We start from the raw sequence: 18513 nt of genomic DNA on the forward strand, positions 1-18513 counted from the left end.
AAGGACGCGTGAATTGAATTTAAACGCAACGCGTAATATTATATCCTTATAAACTTCTATATAAGGTATATAGGTACCTATATTACGCACAGAGTTCAACAATAACCACCACAACTAAAATGTTATACCTATACGAATAATGTAGAATTAATTCGGATAATTTCGACATAGTCTATGCCGTATAACATAATTAATACCTATGCATACTTTTTAATGTCAGCAATAGTTACAACACTGTTCTGTAACTAATTTGCTTTCAAAGAAACAATATTTAATTTTTTTAAATTTTAGTTCTATATATTATATTATATTCAATAACAATATTATTTTTTCCTCATAATGCGTCACATAGGTACTCGGATCTTGGGTCTATGCCTATTCCATCCCTAAAAAAACTTTTTTAAAATGTAATTTGAGTTTAGTTAGCTTAAAGAGAAAAAAGTCTAAAATAATATTGTTTTTATCAATTACAACTATAGCAGTATATTGTTTATTATTCAATATGTTGATAGCTAATAACTAAATTCAGTATATTATTATTCTAGTATAGTAATATGATTACTAAAGGGTGAAGCTATACATTTTTTTTAAACTTAGTTTGCTTATTTAATGGTATGATATAATATTTTACTTTATTTCTTTACTGTTATTTTTGTAGGTTCTGCATTTTTATTTATTTTTTTAATAAGATTAAATATTTTATTTTTTCATTCTAATTATTCTACAGTTTTTAAAAAAATTTTAGTATACACTAGCTTTATATATACTACCTATACTACCTATAAGTAGCACTGATATTAGGTATTTACCTAATTCAAGTGTTGTATATTTAATCAAAATTGAAATTCAATAAAAAAAACTTGAAGCTTTTTTTAAACAATATCATACAATACAAATTAACGAAATCAACATACCTAACATAATATCGTATTGAATAATTATTACCTATTAAGTTGTCAAAAACCTGATATATTATGCTAGTTTAAATTTGATATCATAGGTATATTTCATTTTCTATCATCGTATTACATCGTATAATATTGAATTCGCACATCGCTTACAAAAGTTACCCTCTTCCCATCCATCGCCTACGCATTCAAAACCAACATCGATACAGCTAAAATTCACTCTCATCGCCACCGCCATCGACCTGCACGCCAAATTCCCAGGGTCCAAGGAAGTTGATTTTGGGGGGTATCCGGTGGGTGACAACCCGTGAGTAGGCGGTGCGCACGTAGTCTTACGCTCTATGTGCGAGATCGGAACCTGGGCATGAATTTATACAGCCTTCGCTCGTCATTCGTTGAACGACCGTACGACGGCTTGACGGGTACTGTTTCAGGTACACTTACGACGACTTTGCAACCCACTCACTCAACTCATCGTTATCAATCGTGTCCGGCTGCTATCAAAACGTACAAAAATGCTCGATTTTCTCAAAACGCCTCTAATATCCTTATTAAAAATCATAAAAAGATGGTATGTACACTACCTAATATAAATATTTTATTCTAATAGTATATAATTTATTATTTTAAGGTATAGGTGTTTTAAAATATAATAATATATGGATAATATTTTAGAAGTAGTTTTAGAATCTGAACGAAGTGTTGAATGTATTGATATCTATTACTATGATGTGTTTTTTTTTTGTGTGTGTGTGTATACAGCATAACTTGTCGAAATAATGCTTCAAGTTCAAACTTCGGGGGTGGTTTCCGATGGCAAAGTGAATATCCTTGGTGCATTATAAGGTCAAAAGTAAGAATTTTCCAATAGTTTTAAAAAAAAATCGTTTTTTTTTTTATATGATTGTAACTATTAAACTAATAACTTTAAATACTTGAAACTTTTACCAAATGTTTATATTAGTGTTATCTTCCAAAATATTTTGAATTTTTTGAGTTATTTGTAGACAACTGAAATTTTCGATTTTTCTGAGAATTAATTTTTTTTAAAATGTCGATAAAAAATTTTGGATGTTCAAAAAAACTTGAAAATTTAATACAAGGTTTTTTAGAGTTGTTATCATTGTAGTTAACAAAATGGTTAGTCACAGTTTTTTTCTTATAAGCGTTTATAGTTCAAATTTTACGAAAAATGTCAAAATCTCGAACATTTGTAAGTAATTTTGTAGTTGAAAAATCATATCTAAGGTTAAAAGATTCAACACTATGTTAATCAAAGTTTTCCTTCAAATAGCTATAGCGAAAACTCGAAGCATCATTAGAGGACAAATTTTAAGTGCGTTTTAATTTTTAAATTTTACAAAATCGCGTAATGGTAACGATTTATCCTCAAACGGTTTTATATATTTGTGATTATTCAAAAAGTATAAGTCGTAGATACTAGAAAATTTCACCAGATATTAAAATTGGCATTTTCATTACATGATTTAATTTTCAAAATATTTCGCTAAATTTAATACTATTTATGGGCATTTGAAATATTTGTTTTTGTTTGTTTTATTTTTTATGTAAATATCGATAAAAATGTGTTGGCCGAGTTAAAATACTTGAAAATGTAATACAAAGCTACCCATAAGTTAGTCTTATAGTGCTTCAATAACTATAATTATACTTATGCATAATTTTTTTTAATAACATTAGAAGTTCAAACATTGACAAAAATTCATCAAAATCATGAATATTTGCAAATTATTTTGTAGGTATAATTCATAAAATTCTTTATACAATCAGCTAAGAGTTGAAAATTTAATACAAGATTTTAAATAGATTTGGTTTACAATAATCATAAAAGAACTTAAATTTTGGTGTATTAGAAAATTGTTAAAATATATATACATGTTAAATATATATATATGTGTGTGTGTGTTGTGTATGTGTGTGCGTATAAAAGGGACACATTATATAATGGAACGCAATTATGTTGCGTTTTACACAGGTAAAAAGGTAAAACGGGTGCAATCGTGCTAATTAGTTGAACACAATCGTGTTACACCCATTTATAACATAAATCTTCCCCTCCATTGAAAATACTTAAACACACTACCAGTCGTAAGTACTTGAAATATAATCTTTAAGTGTTTATAATACTATCAGTTAAAAAAGAGTAGTCAAGTGTGTAACGCTCTGCTGTATTGTTAGCCACTATAATTGACGTGTTAAATTTGAAACCAATGATAGGTAGGTATTATTGTATACGAAAAACGATTCTGAACGAAGATGATTTGTTAGCCTAGGATATTATTTTCAGTGGTTGGTGAAAAAGGTGATTTATGTTTTAATGGCTTGTATACAACAAAATTTAAGTTTTTTTTATAATTATTGTTACCTAAACTAATGGAAAATCTTGTATTAATTTTTCAACTCTAAGCTACTTATACAAACAATTTGATGTATTATATTTACAAAATTATTTGTAAATATTCATGCTTTTGACGAATTTTTGTCAATATCTGAACTTCAAATGCTTATAAAAAAAAATTGTGCCTATGTATTCTTATAAATTTTTAATCACTATAAGCTTAACTTATGAGAAACTTTTTATTAAATTTTCAAAATATTTTGACTCGGCCAAAAACATTTTATCGATATTTATAAAAAAAAATACAAAAAAATACAAAACGAATATTTCAAATGTCTATTGCCTATCAATAGCATTAAAATGAATAAAATATTTTGAAAATTAACTCATGTAAAAAAAATGCTTATCTAAATAACTGGTGAAATTTCCAAGTACCTATCTATGACTTACACTTTTTGAATTATAACAAATATTTAATTTCGTTTGAAGATAAATCGTTACCATTTAAACGCACTTAAATTTTTTCTATAAAGATGATTGAGTTTTCACTATAGCTATTTGAAAGAAAACTTATGTTTAACTAAGTATTGCATTTTTATCCCTTAGATATATACACAAAAATTTTTATAATTTTTCAACTACAAAATGACTTGCAAATGTTCGCGATTTTGACATTTTTCGTAAAAAATTTAATCTATTAACGCTTATAAAAAACAATTTGTGACTAACAATTTTTGATTGTTTTAACTAATTACTAAAATAAGAACAAATCATAAGGAACCTTGTATTAAATATTCAAGTTATTTTCGACACCCAAAACTTTTTTATTGACACTTAAAAAAAATCTCAGAAAAGGTTAGGTTTAAGTTACCAATATAAATTGCTAAAAAAAGGTTAAAATATTTTAAAAATTCAACTGTATATAGATAACACTAATATAAACATTTGGTAAAATGTTCATGTACTTATACGGTGATTAGTTTCTGAGTTACAACCATATAGAAAAATGGATTTGGTCAAAACTAGTTTTGCGTAAAAATTTCCGTTTACTGTCACTTTTTTATTGTTTTTCTCGATTTTTTTGAAAAATGTTGGAAAATGTTTAATTTTTACCTGTATAATACACCAAGAATATTCACTTTGCCATCGGAAACTACCCCTTAAGTTTGAAATTGAAGCATAATTTCGATAAGTTATCCTGTTTATAGACACAAAAACACACATCGTTGTGAATCAATATATCTATCACTCCGTTCAGAATTTAATAAAATATCTTAAAATGTTGTTGTTTATTATAATTGCCCAGCTCATATTATTATACCTATAGTTGTTTAACTGTAAAAGTAAAATTATGACCGCTAAAAATTCTTTACAAAAAAAAAACACACATCATTGTAAAATCAATACATTCATCAATTCATTCAGAATCCAAAACCCATAATGCTGTTATGTGGTTTATAATAATGAAATGGAAGTGATTATAATAAATCAATAAATTAACTGTTGCAGTATGCCAGTATATTAAAACAATGTAATGTTAATAAAAATGAAAAATATTACTTCAGTAATATTAACTTTCCGAGCTCAGTAGCCAATATAAGTAAATTATTATAAGCAATTAATCGCGAGTCAGTAACTCAGTAACTATTATTTTTGTTTACTTTTTTGTAGGGTCATTAGACGACATGCTAGTAATGATGATTTTTCCATCTTGTTGTCCTACGGTTTTCTACATTTCTCCGATGATTCTCCAGATTATTTGTCAGTAGATTGGCTCATGAAATTGCAAGATATTACACTTGATGAAATATCACCAAACTTGGCGGTCAAGAAATTGAAGAGAGAATATGTAGAAATACTGAACCACATTATCAGTATAAAAGTAAACGTCATCTCAATAATTATTTTATTTATTTTATTTTTTGTTCAATGTCTCTGATTTTTGTGTCTAAGGTGAGTGACCTAATAAATCGAATGAACAACAAGAAACATGATTGTGTCCCTTTGAAAACGATTATAAAAAGTGCAAAACGAGTATTTCCACGCATACAGATTAATGGTAAATAGCCCATACCTATGAATTATGATATTTGATTAATTGTAAAATTGTATTTCAATAATAATAAATTCTTTCTAGGGAGCCGCAGTTTGTTATCGTGGCTTCTAAATACAATGGATTTTAATACAGGTAAATTCATGTTGGCAGCTGAAACATTTTTATATGGCCGATAGAAGAAAACTTAATATTATTATGTTTTACTTTTAGATGAAGCATTGTATATGACAAATTTATTATCGTCACACATCATCATGTTTACAATTGTTAATCATTATCTGACTTTGTTGAATGTTGGTTATTTTTATCGTAAAGAAGTAAGTATTTATCAAAAACTCTACCTATTATGTGTAATTATATTACTAGGTACAGTTTTTATTAAAGCGTAGAAGTGTAGGTATGCGTTTGCATATTTATTCTGGTTGATCGTAAGATATGCTAAGTGAGCACAAAATTAGTTTCATGTCATAACGCTATAAAAACTGGAGCAATTTTAGTGACCACTTTTGTATGTTTTGATATTTTTCTACTTGAAGGGCTTATATTAAAATTGTATATGCATATTTCATCTTTTAGTGCATATTTCGATGTTTTAGATTCTGAACGGAGTGATGAATGTATTGATTTTACAATGATATGTGGTTTTTTTTTTATTTTTTTGTCTGTCATCACGTTTTGGAGCAGTAAAAGTGCTTCGATTTTTAGACTCAGCCCCGTTTCTGATAGGAAAGTGAATCTAGTTGATATTTATTTTTGTGAGGGGGGGGGGGGGGGTCAAAGTTAAAAAATTTCCAATAGTTTTCAAAAACGTTAGGAAAAACCTTAAAAAAAAGTAACAGAATAACAGGAATTTTTAAACAAAACCAGTTTTAGACAAAATCGATAATTTTAATTTACTGTAACTCAAAAAATAATCAGGTGCGTACACAAAAAAATATTTTGGGGGGGGGGGGTTTGGTTTTAAATTTTTATTCTTATATAATCTAACCTAAGGTTATAAACAATAAAACTTATTTCCTGAAATTTCGGGGGGGGGGGGGGGGTTGAACCCCTAGAACCCCCCTTGTGTACGCGCCTGCTGTAAATACTTGAAATTATCACCAAATGTTTATGTTAGTGTTATCTATGTATAGTTAAATCTTAAAATTTTGACTTTTTTGAGTTATTACTTATTTATATACCACTGAAATTTTCGATTTTTATGAGAATTTTTTTTTGAAATGTCAATACCAAAAATACATGAAAATTTAATACAAGGTTTCTTATGATTTATTCTTATTTTAACTAAAAAAAATTTGTTTATAATCGTTTATAGTTCAAATTTTTACGATATATGTCAAAATTGTGAAAATTTGCAAGTAATTTTGAAGTTGAAAAATCATAAAATTGTTTATGTTTATATCTAAGAATAAAAAATTCAACCCTAAGTTTTCTTTCAAGTAGCTATAGAGAAAATTCGAAGCATCATTACAGAAAAATTTTAAGTGCGATTGAATTTTAAATTTTTACGAAATAGCATAACTATAACGATTTATCTTCAAACGAAATTAAATATTTATTATAATTCAAAAAGTATGAGTCGTAGATTCTTGAAAATTACACCAGTTTTTCAAAATTTTCAAAATATTTCGCTTATTTTAACGCTATTTTTAGGCATTTGAAATATTCGTCTTTGTTGAGTTTTTTTTTATGAATATCAATACAATTTTTTTGGTTGAGACAAAATAATAAAAAATTTAATATAAAGTTTCTCATAAGTTATTCTTATACTGATTCAAAAATTATAAGAATACAAAGGCACAATTTTTTTTTATTATCATTTGAAGTTCATATATTGACAAAAGTTCGTCAAAATCATGATTATTTGCAAATTATTTGCAGGTATAATTCATAAATTTTTTAGTATAATTAGCTAAGAGTTGAAAATTTAATACAAGATTTTCCATGAGTTTGGCTAACAATTATTACAAAAGAAATTAAATTTTGGCGTATTCAAGCTATTAAAACATAAACCACCTTTTTCACCAACCATTGGAAATTAAATTCTAGGTTGACAAATCATCTCCGTTCAGAATCGTTTTTCGTATAAAATGATACCTACCTTGAATTAAAATTTAACACTCCTTTAATATTAGGTATATAATAGTGAACCACACGGCACCAACGGTACACACTTAATCTCGCTTATTTTTAGTTAAAATGTATAAAATTTTTTGTATAAGTAGGTAGCTAAGAGTTGAAAATTTAATTTCGATTTTTCTAAATGGTAGTAACTCAGAAACTAATCACTGTATAAGTACGTGAAATTTTTACCAAATGTTTATATTAGTGTTATCTATATACAGATAATTTTTCAAAATATTTTGACCTTTTCGAGCAATCTTTATTGGTAACTCAATAAAAAAAATTTGGGTGTCGAAAATAACTTGAATATTTAATACAAGGTTCCTTATGAGTTGTTCTTATTTTAGTAATTAGTTAAAACAATCAAAAATTGTTAGTCACAAATTGTTTTTTATAAGCGTTAATAGATTAAATTTTTTACGAAAAATGTCAAAATCGCGAACATTTGCAAGTCATTTTGTAGTTGAAAAATTATAAAAATTTTTGTGTATATATCTAAGGGATAAAAATGCAATACTTAGTTAAACATAAGTTTTCTTTCAAATAGCTATAGTGAAAACTCAATCATCTTTATAGAAAAAATTTTAAGTGCGTTTAAATGGTAACGATTTATCTTCAAACGAAATTAAATATTTGTTATAATTCAAAAAGTGTAAGTCATAGATAGGTACTTGGAAATTTCACCAGTTATTTAGATAAGCATTTTTTTTACATGAGTTAATTTTCAAAATATTTTATTCATTTTAATGCTATTGATAGGCAATAGACATTTGAAATATTCGTTTTGTATTTTTTTGTATTTTTTTTTTATAAATATCGATAAAATGTTTTTGGCCGAGTCAAAATATTTGAAAATTTAATAAAAAGTTTCTCATAAGTTAAGCTTATAGTGATTAAAAATTTATAAGAATACATAGGCACAATTTTTTTTTATAAGCATTTGAAGTTCAGATATTGACAAAAATTCGTCAAAAGCATGAATATTTGCAAATAATTTTGTAAATATAATACATCAAATTGTTTGTATAAGTAGCTTAGAGTTGAAAAATTAATACAAGATTTTCCATTAGTTTAGGTAACAATAATTATAAAAAAAACTTAAATTTTGTTGTATACAAGCCATTAAAACATAAATCACCTTTTTCACCAACCACTGAAAATAATATCCTAGGCTAACAAATCATCTTCGTTCAGAATCGTTTTTCGTATACAATAATACCTACCTATCATTGGTTTCAAATTTAACACGTCAATTATAGTGGCTAACAATACAGCAGAGCGTTACACACTTGACTACTCTTTTTTAACTGATAGTATTATAAACACTTAAAGATTATATTTCAAGTACTTACGACTGGTAGTGTGTTTAAGTATTTTCAATGGAGGGGAAGATTTATGTTATAAATGGGTGTAACACGATTGTGTTCAACTAATTAGCACGATTGCACCCGTTTTACCTTTTTACCTGTGTAAAACGCAACATAATTGCGTTCCATTATATAATGTGTCCCTTTTATACGCACACACATACACAACACACACACACATATATATATATTTAACATGTATATATATTTTAACAATTTTCTAATACACCAAAATTTAAGTTCTTTTATGATTATTGTAAACCAAATCTATTTAAAATCTTGTATTAAATTTTCAACTCTTAGCTGATTGTATAAAGAATTTTATGAATTATACCTACAAAATAATTTGCAAATATTCATGATTTTGATGAATTTTTGTCAATGTTTGAACTTCTAATGTTATTAAAAAAAATTATGCATAAGTATAATTATAGTTATTGAAGCACTATAAGACTAACTTATGGGTAGCTTTGTATTACATTTTCAAGTATTTTAACTCGGCCAACACATTTTTATCGATATTTACATAAAAAATAAAACAAACAAAAACAAATATTTCAAATGCCCATAAATAGCATTAAATTTAGCGAAATATTTTGAATTAGATTCAATGAATCATTAGATTCCAATTTAATACTTCTATAATATATAATAATGATCTACACGGCATTTAATGTATAATAGAGCGGTACCCACTTACCCACTTTTTGTTTGTTTTTTAAGACAGTTTTCAAATATAAACTAATATTATTGTTTATAATTACATAAGAAAAAAGTATTACATTTTTATAGTTTCGATTAATATCAAAATCAATTAATAGGTACAGGTATTCTTGTAGAAATAAATGGTTTTTCCAAATATTGCCTTAAGGGCTTATATCAATAATTGAGGAAATAAAATACGTAAGAAAATATCGGTAACGACCATGATTGAACATTGACATTATTTCACTATTCAACAAATATATTTTTTCACTGATTTGTTATGCATATTTTTCATTTTTCATGTATATTTTAACATTTTAATGCATATATTTATGCATAAGATTTTTAGCGCATATTTAATTGGTTTTTAATGCATATAAATCCGAGCTCTAGTTATTATTATAAATAATATTTACGTACCTGCCTATAAACTATTTTTTTCTATTATTCTGTAAATAGCTCGGTAAACAGGGAGTACATTTTTAATTCATAATATTGTAATAAACTATATTTTTTAATCTTAGTATAATCATCATACAAATGGGAATGCCCTTAAGAGGATGTTATACCCACACGTGTTTTTACCGTCTTACGAACGTCAAGCATGCTTAAGTGAGTTATAGTGATGTAAAATATTAAAATTTTAAAATGTTTGTAACTCACTTAACAATTATAATATTAATAATAAATGGGATTCCCTAAATAATATTATTATATATTAGTTTTGATAATAGGTAGTTTGATTCTAGTATTAAAGCTAATCTGCTTATAGCATAAAATTGATTCAACTGAACACAAATTGTCTGTGTTTTCTGTTAATAAGACGACGACAACACATGCGGTTATAGGGGCCTTTTAATTGTAATTTGTAATATTATGTTTGTAAAGTCAAATTACGCTTATAAACAGAAAAAACAAAAATTATGCACTTATAAATAAAAAATGGTAAAATATACAATTATATGCAAAATAAAAATTTGATATTTTGAATATAGATATCATGATACACATTTCTATGTATGAATGGAAGCTATTGGATAACCTAAAAAAAATATACAAAATCATAAACATCCTAACCCTAGTAATAAGGAATATTAACAGTTAACCAATTTATTAAGTTTGTTATTTAATCATAACAATGTCAATATTTGTACTTTTTTTATAGTCTTCAAGCTCACAAACAACTAATAGGACTCTCTTGAATGATTATGATTATGGTAAGTATCTATATAAGTATGGTATAAAGTATCTATGCCAAAACATCATTATGTGTTTAAATTGTTCAGAATTATTTATTTATTAAATCACTAATATATCTTTATTTCATTAATATTTTTGTTCTTCTTTAATTCCAGTTCTGTTATATTATTATGTATTTATTTATTATTAATATGCTTTTAATTTAGTTTTTTTTTTTAATTTTCATAGTTAATATATTTATGTAATTTATGTATTAATATTATTTTAGCTAAGTACTTGTGTAAAAGAGAATTTGATGAAAAGTTACATGGAGATTTGCTTAACTATAAAGTGAAAAAGTTTGCAAAAGCCAAAGTAGATTTTGATAAATGGGAATTTGAGTTTCAAATAGCTGATGATGAGCCAAAAATTAACAACAATAATGTAATGTTCTAAATTTGTTTTTATTTGATTACTTATAGTTATTTCTAACATGACTAAAATAAAATACATTTCAAATGATTTGTATTTTTTTAGCCAAATGTCGAAACACAAAAAGGAGAACTCCAAGAATTTCAACTACCTTGAATTACTTTAAAATCGAACTTTAAAAATGCTTACAATACTTAATTAAAGCTAAATACTGTTTAAGCTCTAAAATAAAATTACTCTTAATTTGATAAATCTTGATTTTAGTAATTAATATCTGTAGACTTGATAACTGTTATTTTTTTCATTTATATCATAAGAATCACTTTCTATTATAATCTTGATATATTATTTACTCAAACAGTATAAAAGTATATTGGATTTATATGCTCTATTTAGTTTATGATTGGATCACTCGACTGGTCAAACTTATCAAATCGCCACGTCCCCACCAATGATGGCTACCACTATGATTTATGATTATCCATATAGGTGTACGGTTATACCACTGCTATTGGTGATTAACAACTATTACTAATGATTGTCAACTAATGATATCTTTAGCTTGAGTAAGTTAGACGGTGATCTACGTCACAGTCTACGTGAACAAAAGCGGTTCAATCTTAACCTGAATGTAGTATACATATCCAACATTTCCAAAAATAAAATTATAAATTGTGAAAAAAATTAGCGTATACAGTGGAACCTCGATAACTTGAATTGGTTGGGAGGGGACAAAAAATTTGAGTTATCGAAAATTCGACTTATAGAAAATATGTAACATATATATTGTAAGGCAGAGGCCAAGGCATTCCTTCGAGTTTTCGAAAATTCAACTTATAGAGGTTCGAGTTATCGAGGTTCCACTGTATTTATATTGAATGTAATGAAAATAATAATCAAATTTAAAACAATTTTTAGAAATTACATAAATTTAGTTGAATGATTTATCTATATTCTATAATATAATATAAGTTTTTTAGTTTAGGTTAGTTGATAATTACGTTTATATTATTTAGCATAGAGCTTATAAAACTTATATTGTGTATTAACTATTAACTATGATCACCCACAAATATTACATTAGATATATCAAATCCACCTTCAATATAAGGCTTATTTAAGATAAAAATGTAAATTCCTAATCATCGGGATAGATGTCTATTTAAAAATATCTCATTGCTGATATAAAGTGTTTTTTTAATTTGATTTACGTTTGCCACATCATGTTATGCTTTATGAGGTAGATGGGTTGGTAGAGTTGACAAATATTAAAAAACCTCTAACCCAATTTACCTCTTAATAGCGTAACAATAAGGTAAACATAAATATTACAACTAACACTTCTTAAATTATGTTAAATTGTTTGGATTCATTTTTATACAATTCATATGTACGTTTATTATACATTCAATTAATTTATTTTCTGCTTATTGTGAAATCTTTTATTATATTCTTGCACATAAATATGCCTGTATCACCTACCACAATGATTAATAATAGTGATTTTAAAAATTGACAATAGAATCTTATAACATGATTGTAATAATTATTTATAATTTATTTCTCATTTATAAATAATTTAATTGAAGTATGTGTTTGAAACTTTACATAGTTATTTCACTGCTTAACATTTATATTTGTGTATCATTTTAAAATGAATATTATAGATTTACAAATTATTATAATACAAAAATAAATTTGTTTATTTAATTAAATTTAAACTATTTGTTCGCGCCAAAAGCTAATCGCGCTTATCGTCGCGCCGATGTGCTCGACGATGCCGTCCTAATCTCTCTCCCGTCTCCTTCACTCCACTCCGTCCTCTAGGTGTTAATTGTAAAATTATCTTAATATTATTATCATATCTATATTATATTTATTCTCTTTGTGTTCCTGTTATATTATTTAATTATTGGGCGGCCTTTTTCCGCATATGTTTATTATCATATTTTTTCGTATTATTTTTTTGTCACTCGTTAATTATTATCATTATTGTTATTACTCTGCGGCCAACGCCCTTATTATTGCTATTGTTTATCTTTTCTTCTTATTATTATTACGTACTTTTTTTTGTTCGGTTTGTCTATTTCTTTTCCGCTATTTTGTACATTATATTTTGGCTCAGAGTTGGTTCTGGTTTTGTTTTTCTTATATACTTTGTTTGTAAGTCGCATTGAGCGCAATAATTTATTACTTTTTTATAAATATCTTCACTGTGAAGAAACAACAAATAAACCTTATACCACGATACACTTCGTAATTTTCATTCATACACCATAGCCAGCGTCCTCCGATTACTGTGCGACGCGGCTCCACCACCACGGCAGTACCACTGAGAGCGTCACCGCGTAAGACCGTCAGCACCCATTGTGGGTTGTGTGAGAGGACGCCCCGGTCGTCCAGTCGTACCCGTCACCAGTCAACCAGTCACCAGCCCGCCAACACCTGCCTTAGTTATAAGTAGTTTTAAGTTGTCCCATTGATAGTTCCCCCCTGTAGTCATTACACCAGACCGGATCGACCACAGGGCCCCTCAGCCCCATTAACTAAATTGTACCATCCTACTTCCCTTGTTTTCTATTATATATATTTCTCTCCCGTTCCTCCGTGTTGTCGATGAGCGCACATATAATATTGCCTACTTGCAATATATTAGACGCGAGTATATTCAGTTGCCTACCCGCCACTTAATCGGCGTTTAGAACCAGAGTTGGCCGATTTTGGCTCGTATTGCTCTCGATCAGTATCGAGTGGTCCTTCGAGAGCCCATAGTGTTGGGCGCATACACTATTATTATTTCTAATTTTAAAATATTAAGTAAGTAGTAGTAGTTAAGACAAAAACCATTACATTTTTTACTACAACTTTAATTTGTTACAATAATAATGTTTATGGTGAATTATTCTGGGTGCATAGGTAATCAGAATGCAATGATCAATAACTTAAAATGGTCAAGAGCAACTAGTAACCGTTGTTATTATTATTATTTCTTTTGAATTTTGTTTTGCTTTATTTTGTTTTGATAAATAATTTTACATTGAATACCTATATATTATTGTCTGTATTATCATATTATACCTATTTATTGACTATGTTAAATGGTATAAAGTCAATAATTTTTAATTATTTTATTGTACAATAATACATATTAGAGTTATCTACTATATTGTACAGTAGGTTACAATATATTGTTATTTTTATAGATACAGTCCCAAAATTCTTGTATTACTCAGAGTATCTCCATGGGAAATTAAAATATTTAAATGCAGCTTTTCTCAATAATAAGTAAGATAATCCTAAGTGTATGGCATAAGTTTCTTTTTCAACAAATTCGAAGATGTTTTTTATGGAATTAAATTTTTCAAATTTCCTAAACAACTAATTTTATAATCAGTTAAAAAAATATATAGTAAAATTGAATGAAAATTGGCCAAATCGCGTATGGTTAGATAGGTTATTGGTGTGTGATTTAACAGTATAAGTACCTATAATTGTGTTATTTCATTGAATTATTTCTATTAAGTAAGTAATACCTATGTAAAAAATATGTTATTGTTGTTGTTATCATACATAATATTCTTAATTTAGGTTAGATTGATTAAGGTTATAGATACAAGGTAGAGTAATATTATTGTATTTAAATTTTTAAAAACCCCTTTTATTGTTATTGGTGGTATAAAAAAATGAAGTTTTGTTGCGTAATATGAATATCATTACATCTTTATTCTTCAATCTTTTCTGTTTATATCTAAAATAATTATTAGAAATTTTGCAAATACTGCTCTTATCAACAGCTTTAGATCATATCATCTCAAGCAGCTCAAGCCTTCAAATGCAAATACGTCATATTGATACTTTTTCTCAATAATTTGCTAAACGGAAAATAAAAATTAATGAGTCAAAATTGTTCTTTGTCATTTGTTCACAAGTTCCCACAATTATTCAATATAGGTACAACACCATCATTCCCATTCAAATGAAATAAAATATCTTGAATTAATACTCAATAGATGTTTAACCAGGACATTTCATTTTAAAGACAAGTGTGAAAAGCTGAACTTAAGACTTCATTTACTAATGCCAAAGTACGCACTTATTCATTTATAACATAGTTTCTAAAGGTACGATTTTAATTTTTTTTTACAAAAGCACGTTATATACAATATTTCTGATAATTTGGTGTTTACTAGGAGTTCATTTATGTATTACAAAATTAGTTATGTCGTATAACAAATTTGTCTGTACTTTATACAGTTTAAATGTGCAACTCCTGCTTCGTTATACTATACACACATTGTCATGCAGCTATTTATATTTTTACTTAACACGCGACACGACCACTGGATAAAATAATATAAAATAATATATCAATAAAGAAAAAAACTATAAAAATATTAGATTATTAAGACCAAAAATAGATACCTACCTTAAGTATTTTAAAGCCCGTGTATGCCTACTATCAAAAAAATTAAATTTAAACATTTTAATTTTATCATACATATATTTTATTTATTAGATTTATTTTATGATTTTTTGAAATTAAATTATCAGTACTGAAGACCCGGAAGAGTTTAAATATGTTTCTGTCAAGTAATGCTGAAGTAGGCCCTGGAGAGTTTACAATCGCCCGTTGTTTACCCAACTTCACTGGTTCTAACAATTCCGGAGCGAATTCTGTGCGATGGCGCTTCTCCACATTTAAAACGGATGTGCTTTAAAATACATTCAAATGTTACTCACGGATGATACACCACCAAATGATCGCCATTTTCCACGGCAGCGTTATCTAGTTTTACTAAAAAATCTTTGATTTCTAACGAAGTATTCCGATCTGCTTCGAAGAACTCCAGACCATTTTTACTTACTTTCGGGGATTCTTCTACCTTTTCCGTACAAGTGTATATTATACAATCGACCTGATAGTCGCTTTTCCTAAGTGGTATGCTTATACCCAGCAGCTATAACAAATAGTTATTACAAAAATCATAGTTTGACCCCGCTGCATACGTGGGTATGGAGCCATAAGATCGATGCTCAGCTTCCCCCAAGGTTGACATAAGACTTAGGCGTACATCCGATCTTCCAATTTGCGATTCGGCGGTTTTACACACGCGCATACACGTGACACCTGTATGTAGTTACTATTTTTTCACATACTAGCCTAAAATAAATGATAATTTATTTTTATTTTTTTATTTTTTCTGTTTATGTACCTATCAGTATGTTTCTCTCCACCCAGGGTGATTCAGTGCTTAGTGTTCGTGAAACCTCTATAGTTGTTCCTGGGCTTTGTCAACCGGGACCATCACTTCCTCTTCGCCATTAAGGATAGTCCGAGTGTGACTGTAACATCTTATCTCGTATGACATATAAGTTTCGAAGACGTCTAGACATCGCATTGTTTCCGGTAGTTTAAAAACCATTTCATATATGTTCAGATCATTTTGTTGCCACTCTCGGGTTTCTTGATATATGATACTTCGTTAATTTTTCTTCAATTAGACCACTTCACACAGAGTGTGATTGGATCACTTTGATCTTGGACGAATCACCAGATAATAATATGTTAGTAGATATTTCTCTCTGGCGGTTCCTAGCTTAGTTTCACCACCAACGCACAACACCCGTAACATGCCTTTTGTCTTCTTAGGAACCGAAAACTCTTGAATCACTGTCATCATTTTAGGTATAGGTATATTAATTCCCTCACCATCCACTATGTGTTCTAGGAATTTAATCTATGAAGCACTAAATGTAAATTTGTTGGTAGGAAAGTCTTTCCAAGACTCCCCGTAAGTAGTTTAGATGTTCGAGATTCTGAATTTATCGTAATATGTCAATATCATCCAAATAAATCAAGATTTTTTTGTTATCTATATCAACTACCTATATGTAATTTTTTTCATATTTCTTTTCTATAGATCGTACTTTAATTATATTTTGGTTTATAGGTCGCGATTTTGAAGTCGTTTTTGGTGGTAATAATTTTGTTTTTACAGATTAACAACTATAGGTAAAATAATATGAGCTGGGCAAATGTAATAAACAACAACATTCCTAGTAGTTATAATATTAGATTCTGAATGAAGTAACAAATGTATTCACAATGATGTGTGTTTTTTTGTGTCTGTGTACAGCATAACTTGTCGAAATAATGCTTCAATTTCAAACTTCAGGCGTGGTTTCCGATGACAAAGTGAATATAATTGGTGCATTATAGAGGTCATAATTAAACATTTTTCAATAGTTTTCGAAAAATCGAGAAAAGCAATAAAAAAGTGACAGAAAAAACGGGAATTTTTACGCAAAACTAATTTTGGATCAAATCGATTTATCTATATCGCTGTAACTCAAACATTTTTATGAATTATAAATGCTTTAAGTTTATAATTAAAAACTACGTCCATAATATAAATGGCAACTCAAGTTTATTTTCTATTCATGGTTCAGTCTTTGATTTTGCTAATTGCTTTTACAAATACATTTATTAATTTGGGAAATATATCGTGTATAAGTGACAAAGTGAACACAGATTTTGCATTCACCGGATCATAAAAACTATGAACGCTATTGAAATGGTACAAAAATTCAAATTTAAGTGTAAGTCTTTTCACTTTTGTGTTCTTTTGTGTAACCTTTTTGTCCGACTATAACAATTCATTTGATTTTATTGGTTAACTAAATGTTTCACAACGATATATTATAAGAGTAAAATTATTTATGAAGACTATTATGATCAGACAAGCTGTATACGATAATTTTTTATAAAGGGGAGTAACTGAAGGTACATTTCACCCTAACTTTAATAGTTAGAACTTGAAAAGTAGTTGAAAATATACATCAAAATTAAAAACACAAACAAGTAACCAATTCCAGTTTTAAAATTCCATGATAAGCAGGTTAGACATACTCCTTTACTACTTCATTTAAAGTTACTTTACTTAAGAAGGGATTAAACACAAACATTGTGATGAGCAAAAACGAAAATTTCAAAATACTAGTCATCCAAATTTTAAAAATAGCAGTAAATTTTCAAATTAGGTTTGACGGGTCTGAGTAAAAGTATAAATTTAACAGATGTTTAAATTGCTCAAAAAAAGTAAAAATATTTGATAAAGATCTAAAGTAGTTACAATTATTTGTTTAATAAATTACATAAAAAAAACAATGTCTATTGCTTCAAAACAATGTTTTGAATAAAATTTCTCATTTTCCCTTAAATTTTAAATGTTGACCTTTAAAAAGTAACAACTCAATTGAATTTGCTGCTATAAATTATTTTCTAAAATGAAAAGAGAAACATTTTTTCAACTAATTATAATGTACACACAAAAATTCATTAATGTAAAATTTGTACATTCATTAGAATACTGTTCAGAGTTA

The 18513-nt window shown here is 27.4% G+C and overlaps 1 protein-coding gene across 1 annotated transcript; it reads left to right on the plus strand.

The window, feature by feature from the left end:
- The first annotated feature begins 1259 nt into the window (after positions 1 to 1259).
- LOC114129210 (regulator of G-protein signaling egl-10-like) lies at positions 1260 to 12827 on the plus strand. The gene is made up of 8 exons (XM_050200576.1): positions 1260 to 1479; positions 4939 to 5149; positions 5221 to 5326; positions 5405 to 5455; positions 5534 to 5640; positions 10685 to 10736; positions 10988 to 11142; positions 11236 to 12827. Exons 1-8 carry the CDS (start codon positions 1424 to 1426, stop codon positions 11284 to 11286), a joined length of 789 nt encoding a protein of 262 aa, XP_050056533.1. The 5' UTR covers positions 1260 to 1423; the 3' UTR covers positions 11287 to 12827.
- The last annotated feature ends 5686 nt before the right edge of the window (positions 12828 to 18513 follow it).

This window comes from Aphis gossypii, chromosome 2 (genome assembly GCF_020184175.1).
Source record: "Aphis gossypii isolate Hap1 chromosome 2, ASM2018417v2, whole genome shotgun sequence".
Classification (NCBI taxonomy): domain Eukaryota; kingdom Metazoa; phylum Arthropoda; class Insecta; order Hemiptera; family Aphididae; genus Aphis; species Aphis gossypii.

Excerpts from the sequence above, each read along its gene's own strand:
- LOC114129210 (XM_050200576.1), top strand. The coding sequence starts at position 1,424 with ATGCTCGATTTTCTCAAAACGCCTCTAATATCCTTATTAAAAATCATA. Across the intron at positions 10,737-10,987 it reads CTTGAATGATTATGATTATG|CTAAGTACTTGTGTAAAAGA; the intron begins GTAAGTATCTAT and ends ATATTATTTTAG. Across the intron at positions 11,143-11,235 it reads CAAAAATTAACAACAATAAT|CCAAATGTCGAAACACAAAA; the intron begins GTAATGTTCTAA and ends GTATTTTTTTAG.